Source organism: Morone saxatilis, unplaced genomic scaffold, assembly GCF_004916995.1.
Source record: "Morone saxatilis isolate NCDOM2014 unplaced genomic scaffold, NCSU_SB_2.0 Contig0, whole genome shotgun sequence".
NCBI lineage: Eukaryota > Metazoa > Chordata > Actinopteri > Moronidae > Morone > Morone saxatilis.
This window is the reverse complement of record NW_023339650.1, coordinates 12364549-12378979: the sequence shown is the minus strand read 5'-3', so window position 1 is coordinate 12378979 and position 14431 is coordinate 12364549. Positions and strand designations below refer to the sequence as shown.

Below are 14431 nucleotides of genomic sequence, written 5' to 3'. Positions count from 1 at the left end.
GCAACGTAAACAAGCTGCGAACACAACATTGAGTACTTGCTGGCAAACTGTTGCTTGAAGTCGTGTTTCTGGCCATCTGATGAAACTAAGTGCAAGTTTTTAGCTCTGTTTTTGGTCTCCACTCACTCCACAGGGAAAATACTTGGCTCTTTGGCTGCTAAATGCTCTACTGTGTTCACCAGCAAGTAGCTAACTGTTCGGTTTATTCTAGCATTTTCACTTAAAGCATCTGAGATCAACTGCAGCGTCTTTGTGGGTTTGTCAAAGTCATGAAACCATGGTACAAACTGACAGTGTGCAAACTTGCAACTTTAATAATGTTGTACAGTACGATTTCAACAGCAGTCTTTACAATGCACCCAAACCCATTTTCCCCAATAAATAGAATTTCATGTAATCTAAGCTAATTATTATGTTTTCCTCAAAAGTTTAACATTTATTGGTGGACGGTGATGTCATCACAAAGGTTTCTTTTTTTTCTTCAATAATAACGTGGGGGGTTTCAATGTCTTTAAGGATTATCAATTTACAGCCACTGTCAAAGATCAAATGACGTCATTCAGCCACAAATCACATTGAATTGTAAACATATTTGGTAAATTTAACAATTCAATGTTACTAAACTCAAACGCAAAGAATCATTCAGGTCTAACAGGCTAGTTGGATACATTTCTAGAAATGTATTATTTTCTGTTTTCTCAGATTAAATGACAATTACCAAAGACTCAGTTTATACTTGAATTTAAGGATTTTAGTTAATATGCTTTTGGAGATTTGAGTAAATATGCAGCATAAAAATGTGCACCCCATAACCTGACACAACAAAATCAGCACAGTAATGAAGGCACTTCATTCTGTAAGAGAAGATAAATCACAGTTGTTTGAACAAAAGGTCAGACGAGAAACAACAGCCTGCATAGCACAGCTCTACACAAAAAAACAAAAAAAAAAACAACAAAAGGTCAACCATTCTTGAAAAAAGAAAAAAACTCTTCGTTCTGTCTATTCGATTATTTTTGGTAACTAAAATATTACTTGATAGAATAGTAAAACCTCCTTTCTCTGATAGAAAAATTACTTTATGTATGTCTTGCTCTTAGAAACATATAGTATGTACATACAGTAATATAATCTTTTGTCAGTAGGAGTCCTGTACAAAGAGTCCAAAAACGCAGAGATGGTAAGAATCCATACAGTTGTTGTCTCTAGATTTCATTATGACCGGAACAATAGCCTATGGTCCTCAGATTAGGGGCCACGCTGGGACTCTAAGGAGGACGGGAGATGGGCAGCGGGGCCGTGGCAGGAAGAACCAGCTGGAGCTGCCGTCTGCTACCTGTTCCTCAGGCTCTGTAACAGACTGTAAACGTCCTCCTCCTTACTGAGACCCTCGAACAGAGGAATCAGGTCCAGCAGCTCCGTGTCCGTCATGTCGTCAAACCAGGACTGCACCGGGACCTGTGGAGGGAAGGAACAGAGAGAGAGGGCGGAAGAGTCCAATTGAATCTCTTTGATCAGGGGAGAAAACTCGGCTGTCAGTGTTGCATTATAGGTGAGGAGATGGTGCGAGCTTCGTGTAAATAATTAATGGGGGGAAATGCATCAAAGGCGTGAAGAGTGGCAGCAGCTCCGCTGAGAAACTTCTCCACGGAGGAGAGAAATCTCATAAAACTGGGAACACTGCCTCAGGCTCAACGCTGTTTCTAAGACAACAGTGCAGATTAAAAATGACAATGTCTCGCAGATATAATCATTTACCATCATTATTAACTCTATAACTAACTTATTTCTGTTGTACCGGTGTATTTTAATCCCTCTCTCAGCTTTTCCAGGTTACCTCAAAGTTAAGTTAAACTCCTGTCATTTTTGCCACTCCAGTGTGATTTCAAACCAGTAAGTAAGTAAACCTGGGTCAAAAGGGCTCATCATTTGCTAACAGCCTTCTCTGATATCTTCTGCATTATCAGTATTATCAGGATGCCACTAACTAATCACTAAACTTCCTACTCTTTAACTTCAAGCAGGGGACTGACTCACTGCATTCTCAGGGTGGAAGATGTAGGAGGCAGGTGAGTTGTCTATGATGATGACTTTACTGAGCTCTCGGCCCAGCCGGCTGAGGTCTTTGACATAGTTTCCTCTGTGGAAAACACAGGATTCCCTGAAGAGCCGGGAGCGAAACACCCCCCACTGGTCCAGCAGGTCTGCCACAGGGTCAGCATACTGAACAAACCCCCAAAAAAACACATCAGGTTAACACAGTCTGTGCAAAGCAACATTACTGTGACCGCTGTCTGTGCACTCCAACGTATGAACGAACCTTGGCTAAGCTCGCTGTGAAGAGGACACATTCAAAGAGCTCCCCCATCTTCTGGAGGAACTCATCCACATGGGGCCTCTTCAGCACATACACCTGAAACAAACACACAAACATATACACACCTGTAAAGTTTGCTTTTTACAAACGGACACACAGGCACCATGTAAAGAGGTCTGCCGTCAAATGTCCGGTAAGATTATTAGTCTCAGTGGGACGCCAGCACCCAGCCACTGTTTAAGTGAACTTATGGTCAAATGGTTTACAGCCTGTTACAAAAACGGTTTTAATCTTTATAGCTACATTTTCCGTTCATGATAACTTACAGGGTGGGGAGTTTTTATATAACTCACCTGTTAAAATTATATCAAGGCTTAAAATCATGCATAATTAAGGGAATAGCTGCTTTGAGTGACAGGTGGAAGCTGTCACAGACGCTGTTTTCAGGAAATAGGCTTTCATTCGGCCTGACGCCGCTCTGTCCACACAAGAGGGCGACGGCCTGAGCCACCACACGGTTGAGCTCTTCAGAAACCTATTTAATACAGTCTATGATTGTAACTCATCCTTGTGTGTTGTTATGGTTATCCTGTGCGCATAAAAAAAGTTTTACGGTGTCCCAGTGTACTTAATAAGGGAAGAGGCTATAAAGATTTCAGCACCTGTTATCTATTGATAAAATCTTTTTACTAATTACATTTTATATTTTGACCCTTATGAACTTAGACAGTTACTTTAAATGAACATCTGTTGTAAGAGTTATTTATTACTTAGCTGTAAGCTTATAGCTGCTGTCTGTTGTCACTGATTAGTTGAATTACTATTCTATATTGAGCGATACCTTTAGAGTTCTAATTAAATGCATTTTGTAACAACTTTTTATAGGTTACCCTGAATAAGAAAATGTGCAATATGTCCATGTTTGAAGCTAATAATAGACACACAAGTATCTGGCAGGGGAGTGTACACAGTTCCTGATTTTTAGACTATTTAGATAATGGTCCTGAAGGGTTTGTTATAACAATATTTAAGATTTGACAACTAAAGCTTTCTTTATTGGATGAAAAAATTAGTTTTGTACCCAGCCCTTCACAACAACAACAACAACAACAGACATTTGCCATTTCTGCTCGTCTTTGTCCTCTTCAGTCGGCCTCCCTGGGATAGTTGCTGCCCCCAAGTGCAAGTAATCAAGCATAGGCCAATACAGATACAGAAAGCCTATCCTGGATTACTTGAACCCGGTTACAGCTACAGTATAGCTGCTTCTTCTTCAAACAGAACAGAAAGTGAACCTTTAACATCAGTATAATATACAAACAGAAGCACATGCCTCGCCACAATGCAGGTTTGAACCTCAGTCTCTTCCTCTTCTGCAGTCATTATTTTCTCTCTCTCAAACGCACACATTTCCAATCGGTGAAGCATCTCTTCTGCTGCACGCTCAAGATTATCTTCAACGCGCTTTGTGACTTTTGTTTACCTGGTGACACAGGCACATCGCAGCCCGTCTGTCTTTACAGCGAGCAGAGACACAGAGAATAAAACAGAAAGCACTAAATTCAGGGAGGAGTGTATGTGCTGCCCCACTTTGACGTAGCTGTGAAATAATAGAGAATAATGAATACTAAAGGACAGAAAATGGAGCTACAGCTTCCAAGGGAGATCTTATAAATGAATACATATTATTTTATTCAAGCCCACTTCTGGAAGTCCTCCGTATCAGTGCAACTGTACCTGATGAACAGTCCCATCAATCTCCACTGGAACAATGAAGTCTGCATTGCTGATGGGCTGCAGGAAGACAAGAAACAGATAAAGGAATTAAAATTTGTGGTAGTTTATCTCCAAACAGCACAATCTGACGAGCTGCTAAACCACATGCCCATATTTTTGGTTTAAAAATATAGAATAGAGAGTGGTAAAATTGTCCTATAAAGTGCCACGGGAAATCTAGGGAGGCTTTAAGCATAATGTGGTTCCCTCTGCTCCAGCGCTGTGTGTCTCAGCGTTAAATAAAAACCACGAGACTCCGGGGAGAAGAAACCTGGGAGCGGAACAAGACGACATACGTGAACGCGGACAGGAGGAGGTTTTCTTAGCGTGACTTGTGTCATCTTTAAAAGCAAGAAAGAGGAGGGGAGAGGTGCAGGAGGTAGAGGAAGATAGATGCCGGAGGGGTGTGGGTGGAAGACAAGTGGAGGGCGTAAAAGACGAGGATGAAAGGATTAGGTGGGAGGCACGGCGGTGTCATTTCGGAGAGGGAGAGAAAGAAAAAATAGGTGACATAGAGACAGAGAGGGAAAAAAAATGTTTCTGTAAGTTTTAAGATGTACAAAGAAAGCTTTTCTGTAAGAGGTCGTCTGTCACATGTTTGGATAGTTTGTTGCAGAGACGAGAAAGAAGAGAGGATTATTTAGAGGTACGGTTTTATAAGTTGAAGTGTAATTCTTGCTGACATTTAAAGAATGCAGGTAAATCTGCAACAACGCGGCTCTTCAGTAAAGTGATGCTTTAGGAGACTCGACTTTTTTCTGACTAAGTGATCAACTATTATTAATTTACAAACCTGCCGCACAGTCAGACAGCGGTAACCATGGAAACAGTGAAGTTGACAAAAAAAGGGTTTGAAGTTTGAAGGCTAATTAGCCGAAATTGCAACAGCTATATAAGTAGTCCAACCTTTTAACTTTGTGCCTTTTTTTAGGATGATTACCCCAAAAAGAAAGAAATTAATTGTCAGATAAAGTTGATCTAAAGAGCGTCTAAGCTTCGGCTACTCGTCCTTTAGCAGGACTGGTTTTAACTTTTTAACTTTATGTTTAGCTAGTGCCTTATTTATGTGGTATAAGAAAATCAATGACTAGATTTAGGGGCCAGTTAATTTTTCAATTAGGAAAGAAAAAGCCAGCAAATTAGCTTTAGCTAAAGCTAGCTGTGACTGTGTTCCTTTTTTTATTTTTACATTTCTGTGGCATAATGTATGTAACTTTGATACAATATATAATTTATATAGTAAAATAAAATTCAGCTTTGACCAAATATTTAGCCTAGTTAATGCATTTTATCAACACTTTACTTTTAATCTACCTATTTAGGATTCATATATAGTATAGAAACATGTATTAAATGATTTATAACATGCTATTAAGAAGTTGTAATAAGATATATATGTATAGTAATTGCTGTGTATGTATTAATTGTTTACAACTTCATGTTTGTATGCTTCTTAAAGTAAAGTTTTTAGGGCAGACTTGAGGTTTTAAAATGTTGCACTCCTCTTTCCATAAACCCACTTTTTTAATGAGCTCTGAACTAGCTGTCCTCAGATATAAACCTACCCACATCCCTAATGATTGTGCTGTAAGTGTACATTCATCGCTACCTGCCTTCAGGCATCAAACTACAGTTAGCACGTACCTTCCAACAGAGGGAGTGTTTGCTGTAGAAATACTAAACACAGCACTTTGACCTTCCACTTGTCACCTGTATAATCTGTCTAATACGACCATTATGGTGGTGACAGTGGAACAATAGACCTACTGTACTAGACATGTTTGGTTTTTCTCTGTGAGTCAATGCACAATTAAAGCCTTCAGATCTTTCCAAAAAACAGATGTGCGTGCTTCTATGGATCCATTTTGTAATATATTCATCTCTGTTTAATGTTTACACCAGAGAATGTAAAAAAACCAGTACCAGTAATGAGCCAAACCAGTGACAGGCAGGAGAGAGAACAAACAGGCAGCATTTGGTCCAACTTTCACAAAGAGAAAGAGGAGAGAGAGTCACAGATGGAGGAAGAGATGCACAGACAGACTCGGTCTCTGCCTATTGCTCTTGTGCTGAATCACTCCATCATCTGACAACTGAACACACAACAGCTGCTCGTCGCACCGCTCTGTAATGGGCCAAGATCCGAGACGTCGAGAGATATAGAAATGTAGGAGGAGGGCGAGAGGGGGGGAATGTATGTGTGAGAGAAAGGGATGAAGTAAATAGGAAGAACGGGGAGTGTTTGTCTTATGGATCTCTACTGACAGCTGCGTTAACCTCAACAGATGTGATGGAGGGAACGTCTTCTGGGTTGTTTCTGGCCGTGGTCCAGATTTTCTTTTACATACATACGTATTGCAACATTTCATCATTAGGTTTGACTTTTGGTATTCTCCTTTTTTTATTGACTGACTTTCATGCCTGATCCTTTATTTTGTTTCGACTGTTTGTTTTAGGGTTTTACAGGAGGGCTAATTCTGTCCTTGTATTTGTGCGTTTTTGGTAATTTGCCTCTGTGCCCCTTCTTCTCAGTTACAGTAAATCTCAATGCTACAGCTTGATAATATTTCAAGGTGCTACAGTATCAGTTTAGTGTGCTCCTGACTTTTTGGCAACAGATTCAACACAACAATGCCTAGTTTTTCTGTTTGACACCTGACCTCAACCCCATCCAACAAAGATGAACCAGAGCTTACTGCCCACATCAGAGTCTGACCTAACTTAAGGTCTTCTGTTTGTCAGCCTGGTACCAAAGTCCTGTTGAATCTGCAAAAAAATTGAGCCGATTCATGTCCATAATTTTGTAATGAGATGTTAAAAAAATATGTGTTAGGTGTTCACATACTTTTGGCCATAAACTTTGTGTTTCTACTAATGGATCAATTTGATTCCTAATTCAGTTTTTATCTGTTTTCAGTACTTTGTAACATTGGTTTTGAGAACATAAATAAACTGTACTATTATTATCACTATCATTATTATCATTATTATATGCAGTATTCAGCCACTTTAACACATCCAACACACACTGGCTCTAATCATAGAGCAGGCGGAGGAATTATCTTTTCATCCGCAACATACAGGATAAAGCATACGGTATGTGATGTGTTATGTAACACTTCTTTTTTAGTCTATGTCCATCTGTGCTCTATATAAAACGTCCCCTGTCATTTGTGGCTGTTTTTCTACATTAATTGTCTAATTCCAGTGGTTACTTGTATATTTTGATGCAAAACTACCTCCTATCCTCACTTCTAAAAAAAAAACAGGAAATCCTGCAGGCTTCTGAACGGAACTGAAAATGCTACGTGTGTGTCGAGTTCTGTTTCAGTCTCTTCCTTTCCCAACTGATTTTCATTTATTGCATTGCCTGAATCCATTTCATACTGCGTACTGATCTCTAAACTGAATGCATTTTGTTGGACTGAGTGTACGGTGTGCAACTTCAGTTTCATCAAAAGCAGGGGGAAAAAAAGGAGTTGTGTGAGTTTCTGACTTGTTTTGTCAGGGGAGAAAATAAAACAGACTATTAGAACAGATCCAGGATTTCTGCGAAATTCATCTCACAGTCATTCCATGCAACAGTATTGGACACACCCTTGTGTGTGGGTGAGCATGTACGTGTGTGTGTGTGTGTGTGGTCTCGTACTGCTGGCATGTGACTGTAATGGGTGGGTCCAGTACAGTGCGCATTTTTCTCTCCTTTGACTTTCCACAGCAAATTTAATTTGTCATCTGAAAATGTCATTTCATTCTCTTCCTCTGCAGTTATTTTAATCAACAAATAGTTTCCTTTCACTGCTGAGTAAAACTAAAGCAAACACAAAAGAGTCTTCAGTTTCACCCTGAGCTATTTTGTTGCACACTTCTCTGGCGTTGAGCTGCACTCACGCTGAGGACAAAAAGGCCCACAGGTACACACAAAATGCACACAGACGTAATAAGATCAGCTGGGGCCGAGGCAGAGCTGAGCTGAAGTGGGTCACTAGGTGTGCCAGGTGTGTCAGTGGAGGGAACCTTTGTTGGTGAGATATAATTTTGTGGTATAAATTAACACTCTCGGATTTCTCCCAGGATTGGTCTTATATTTGTCAGTTCTAGAAGATGTTTACCCAACATGATAAAAATATTCAGTCTTATGGGACAACTGTTGATTTTGTAAAATAAACAGTAAAATAAAACGTTAAATGTCCTTGAAAAATCATTGGTTTGAATTAGAATAATGACCTTCACTTGCCCTCTACCGTACAATACACTGTCAACTGAAGCAGAGGTGGCATGTAAACAAGCAATTTCTTTAACATACGTTTCTGGCCAGATAAAACATGGATTCCAAAATGGTAGTCATGCTAACAGTTGGTCCAGTATCTCTGAACTGTTGGATGGATTGCCGCGAAATCTTGAAGCAGTTCAGCCTCTTTGATGAAGATGAGTGTTGCAATTCTGGGTGTATCCATACAGTTGAATGCACTTTGTAAGTTGCTCTGGATAAAAGCCAAATCAATGTAATATAATGTAATGAAATTTCAGGATGAATCGTTGGTGATTAAATGCCTTTAAAATGAATGTATTTATAATAATAATAATGACTTTATTTGTATAGCACTTATCTAAATGAATGTTACAAAGTGCTTAACAAAATAAATGAGATAAAAACAAACAACAAAGATAAAATATAAGTATTTCCCATCAGACATTTTAAAGATACTACACATGAGACGATACTGTCGGTAGCAAACAACTGGATTGGCTGAAGATAAATCACAGACATGCTGATCAATTGCACGGTGCTACCGGAGATGCAATGGTTGCCATGCCAACGTCTTGTTATCGTAACAGTTAGACCTCCTTTTGCTTTCTCCTGTTGTAACTGGTGTACAAAAGAAAGAAGAAGCCATAATACACTCAGGGACACAGTTTCCTGTGGTTGTGTGTGCTTTAGAGCTCAGTGGCACCTCATTCTAATTGTCATCATACGATCGTACCCATATTCACCGCAAAGAATGGCATCTTCAGGATTTATTTCTGTATAATCCTATTATCCCTCTTAAGCTATGGAATAACAGCATGACACGACTCAAATTATGAAAAAAGAACATGAGTGTTTACTTCCATTGTGTTTGTGTGCGTTATAGGGAGGTGAAATACCTTGAAGGAGCTGTGAACGAGGGTTTCATCAAGGTCGATCACCACACAGTTCTTGCCGTAGTCTGCTATACTGACCTCGGGCAGGAGGAACTTGGCCGGAGGCTGCAGAGACAATACACACCCTTTACAACAGAGGTTCATTAGAGGGAAACACACACACTCACACTGAAGGTGTGATGATGGCTCAGTTACAGTGTTGGAGATGATCACTTGGCCACTTTGGGTGATACTAAAGAAACACTTAACGGCGTAAAAGACCTGCAGGAGGGTGTCGCTGAGCTTCTTGTTTAGGCTTGACTGAGAGACACAATATCACTACGCTGAAGAGGTGGTATCATACTTATTTTGGATGTTTGTCGTTGCACATTTTTCTAGTCTTTAGAGTTGACTAATCAATCAATTTGTTGATCAACACAAACTTAATCAGAAACAATTATCATATAAGTCATTTTTTTATGTTCCAGCTTCTCAATTCTGAATATTTCCTGAGAAGGTTTGGATTTTTATATACCAGATTGATTGATAATAAAAATAATAATTAGTCGCAACCATACTAAAGCTAAAATTAGCTAAAACCTATATTAGGACAGGGCCTGAAATCATTATCATAATATTAATAAGATATTGATAATCAAACTTAACTTTGATGTAGTCAGCTCTGTTCCATGGTTGTGCTTCACATCAGACATTGATATCTAATTTTGTTAATTTAATTTTTGAGTGGAATTATTAAGTTACAAGATATAATTCTATTTATATTTGACTGCTCTACATGATTCAAATTAACAATGTCTGTCAATAACGAGCAAGACCATCATGGTTTTCTTGATAATCTGCTTAATTATTTAGCCTATAAAATGTCAAAAAAAACTTCAAATTGTTTGTATAATTCACCCAATTATGCAAAAACCTAACCATATTTAATCTAATTAATTTAAATCACAAGCCATTACGTATTAATACTACCTGTCTAGCTGGTGATATTATAACCAATTTGCCTGTTGTTGTTGTTTTGGTTGTATGTCTGGTTTCACTATACGAGTCCCTGCTGATATTTTCTGTATTACCTCATGTTGACTGAGCTCTGTGACGGTGCTGCTTTCAGGGTCAGGGGGGAAAAGGAGAAACACACATGTCCTCTGCTAAGCAGGCCTGGGGTTACAGACAGGCGCAGGGCAGATGGTGCGGCCATAGGGGGCACACACACACACACACACACTCACTCACACAAACACACACACACACGTACATCCATGCATTCATGCGCACACACATACATCTATATAGAGGTGAGGAGCAAGGACACTGTCAATCTTACACACTGCTCAGTATGCCAGCCATTTCCTGCATCTATCTGTGTTTTTTGGCCAGGCTCACAGTATTTATCATGTCTTATCACGGGACTGCATGCTGATGTATCACAGGAAGGATTCCCTGTGAGCAAGGACACTGAATGACATTCTGTCAGGCCGTGATGAATGTGATTTACACATGCAGGTTGAGCAAATAAAGAAAGACTGACTGGGACCTTGACATTTTCACTAGGGAGCCACACTGTGACAAAACAAAAAGCCCTTCACCCGAAGTCAAGGCCAGGGGGCGCTATTCCAAACTGATAGCTCTAAACTACACCATGCTTACTGATATGGAAATAATTTTATTTGATCACCGTGAAGCAGACAAATAACAAACAGATGCTGAAAAACATGTTTGTCTGTTGGGACAACACAAATTCCAGTGTGTCACGTTACGTAATATAGGCCGACATCATATTTCTAATTAATTAAAATAATAAATCCCATACTGTGTGTTCTTAGTGTGCTTTGTATACGGTGGAAGAATCCAGCTTGTCTTAATATAAGGAAGCAGCTTAAATGACTACAATAGTTCTACTATTTGAAAACAGTGATGACAAAAGTAAGTGATACGTACGTTTTACTGCCAGTTTTTATGTTTGTTTTTTTCATGCAATTACAATTAAATAAACTACGCTATATACACACAGTATTGTCTTATATGTTTTAGGGATTATATGGGCAGAATAATAGGAATGTGGAGCAATCAAAGTGTCCTACATTATGTGAAAATTGAAATTGGTAATGATAATGGCTCTTACACTTCAGTTGTTATTCATTTTATTTATTAAAGTTAGTTAAAGTTTTTTCTTACTCAATCTCATGACAACTGAGCACAATCCATCTACTCATAAAGGCTAAAAGCTCCAGAAGATTACACACCTAAAAATGACCTTCTATCTGATTACAACTACATCATAGTGTGTGTCTTTATATGTTTGTGATGAGCTTTTGATTTCTCTGGTCCTTTTGATGTGGTGACTGTGACTGCAGAGTGACGCAGATGTAACCTGTCCAGGTCAGCGCAAGTTATTTAAGTTGTCCTCGCCCGTTCCCGGCTGGGAATATATAAAAGAGCAGACCTCAACGCCACATGCATTTCCTGCCATTGAAGGGAGGTGTCTGCTGGGTGGTGTAGTTTAAAGCTTGGCTGCGATGTGGGATGCTGTGAGTGTGAATATCCTAAATTACAGTAAACCACAGGACCACATAGAAATCCAAAATAGCTAAATGAACTGCAGTTTCAGCACAAAAAAAGCAGGGATCAGATAAATCCTCCTCCCTGGTATATGTCTGACAAAAACTGAAACCAAGCCCCTTATAATGGACTAACAGTAGTCCATTGACCACTGAGTGCATAATCACAATGTAATCTTTCTCAGTCCAGAGAAATACCTAATTTAATCAAGTGTTTTAAAGGAGTCGAACATTCGTTGATCCAAACTGCAGCTGTAAAGGTCTAGTGTAAGACCCAATACATTTGATCTAATAAGAATATCAATCTTATGTTCTGTTCCAGTGATTAGAGAAACACGGGGGAGACAGGACAAACAGAACAAAGCCGCAAATAAATCATATGATCATAAATGGATCTGGAGTACGTCTTTCTACCAATTGTCAGTGGAGGGTAAGTAGCATAAAGCTATGCCCTTTCAAGACTGTATGATTATCAGAATGGAAAAGCGCAAAATTTCATCTGAGAGCTAAGAAAAATCACCTCTGTGTCAACATCCACATGCAGCTAGAATGATGAAGCACAGCAAGCAGAGGGAGGAGGTTACTGTGATGGAGCGAGATGAAGAAAAATGAAAGATAATAATACATACACTGGGGATGGGGATGACCTGGACCTGGTCACACTGGAGAAAATAAACAGGAGAGAGAGAAAAAGAGAAATAGATTGATAGAGAGACAGGGTGGGAGAAGAACAAGAAGGAGAAGCAGGAAAGCGAAAGAAAAAAAAAAGAAAAATCTTTGCGAGGAAGAAATCGACAACATCAATATTCTAATCAACAAACGCAGAAGGAGCAAAAAAGAGACAGAGAAAAGGGATGTATAGTACACACGTTGATAGAAAGTGAGAACAACTCGCTCAAAAACAAACAGAGCTGCCATAGTAACAAATACGGCTGGCCAGAAATCCTGCAACAGTACACTGCTGGGAGGGACTGTGGCATGGACCCAGCTTGAAAATCAGCCCCGCACTATAACAAGGCTTTTTATGGCAAGGTTCGCTAGGTTCACTCTAAATTAATGGGAACTCATTTGTTGAGGTGGGGGTCCGGAGCGGGTCAGCACTGACCACATGTATAGTGCCTGTAAGGGGCCACACATTCCTCCCCTGAATGAGAGACATTTACAGGTAAACAGGAGTGGAAATGTGATATGATTTTGCTCCATTTATAGCCCAGTGTACCTGCCTTGGCAGCAGAACGTCGTGTTTGTGGAGGAGCTCGGGGGTTTTGGCGCCTTTTCCACGGCCAGAACGTTCGCTTCACACATCCTCACTACACTGGTCAGAGTGTGTGTGAGGAGAGGGGGAGGCGTGGGTGCCAGGCAATCCATCACACCGGACACGCACAAGGCCCACTTTATGGGGATTAAAGAAGCAGCAGTATGTGTGCATGTGTGTGTGCGTACATGTGTTGCCATGGGTATATGGTAAGACTTGTGCAAGCTTGTGCAAGCATGCGCCAGAATGAGTGTGTGTGTGTGTGTGTGTGTGTGTCTTTTGAGCTTCTCAGCGGGCTCTGTGTGTTATTTTGTGTGTGCGGTTGTGTGCGTAGGCAGATATCGAAGAATGCAAGATGGGAAGCGAGCCCGTATTTTCAAGCAGTGGATGGTAAACAACCTCTGGGTTCAGCGGGTTTGAAGCAGCTGGAAAAATTTGTGGAGGGAGCTCAGCGAGGCTGCACAGTGCCTCGGCCTCAGCTCTCTGTAGGAAAAGGCAAACCCTAACAAGCTCTATGTAGCAAAACCAAACAAATGTTACTCGTTACTGGATTCCTCGAGTCAAACTAGGATTTCTGTCTCATATTAGCTAATTCCCACAAGGTTTTCTTTTGGTCATGTGGATGCAAATGATATCTTAATTGAACTCTGGCCAAGTATGATGTGAGAGAAAAATAGGCTTCACCTTGGGAGGACTGCCATTCTCTTCTGGCGGCGGGGGCAGAGAAAGTGTCTTGTTGTTGGCTGGTGGTGGCTCCACGTGGTAGTCATTGTAGTTACGGAAGCAGCAGAAGAAGGGGCTGAAAATGCTCCGGCTCCGGTGCTTCTTTAGGCTGCTGTTGGACTGGGAGACTGGAAGAGATAATAAAATAAAGATTGTGAGGACAGGCTACTTTGCATATGCATATTCAGATCTTTTACTGAGGTAGCAAAATACCGCACTGTAAAAATATGAATAAAACTCCTGCATTGAGAATCTTGTGAGAAATTTTACACTTTTTTGCTGATTGTGGAGGGTAGGATCATGTCCGTTCAATATAAAGTACAGCTAGCCTGGTTCTGTCCAAAGTATTCCTAATAACACACCATAAAATGGCAAAATGGCCGTTTTAGATGTCGGATTTTATACAAAGCAACGAAATACAATGTGTTAATTTGTCAGATTTGTCTCTCTCCAAGCTCACTGTCTCATGGCATTATGACCACTGACAGGTGAAGTGAATAACACTGATTATCTGGTCAGTGGGTGGGATATTCTAGGCAGCAAGTGAACATTTTGTCCTTAAGTTGATTGTGTTAGAAGCAGGAAAAATGGAGGTGAGGATTTAAGCTACTTTGACATGGGCCAAATAGTGATTGCTTGACGACTGGGTCAGAGCATCTC

The 14431-nt window shown here is 40.1% G+C and overlaps 1 protein-coding gene across 2 annotated transcripts in view; it reads right to left on the bottom strand.

Moving 5' to 3' along the window:
- Positions 1–288: 288 nt before the first annotated feature.
- ctdspla (CTD (carboxy-terminal domain, RNA polymerase II, polypeptide A) small phosphatase-like a) overlaps positions 289–14431 on the bottom strand; it is a 31466-nt gene continuing 17323 nt past the window's right edge. The window contains exons 2-8 of one of the 2 annotated variants that reach the window (XM_035662248.1): positions 13733–13899; positions 12423–12455; positions 9242–9343; positions 4055–4111; positions 2321–2413; positions 2038–2223; positions 289–1458 (exon numbers count right to left, since the gene is read on the bottom strand). In XM_035662248.1, the coding sequence (XP_035518141.1) occupies positions 1333–1458; positions 2038–2223; positions 2321–2413; positions 4055–4111; positions 9242–9343; positions 12423–12455; positions 13733–13899 (764 nt within the window). In that variant the 3' untranslated portion in view covers positions 289–1332. The remainder of the gene's footprint in view (positions 1459–2037; positions 2224–2320; positions 2414–4054; positions 4112–9241; positions 9344–12422; positions 12456–13732; positions 13900–14431) is intronic. The other variant, XM_035662323.1, reaches the window with a different exon arrangement.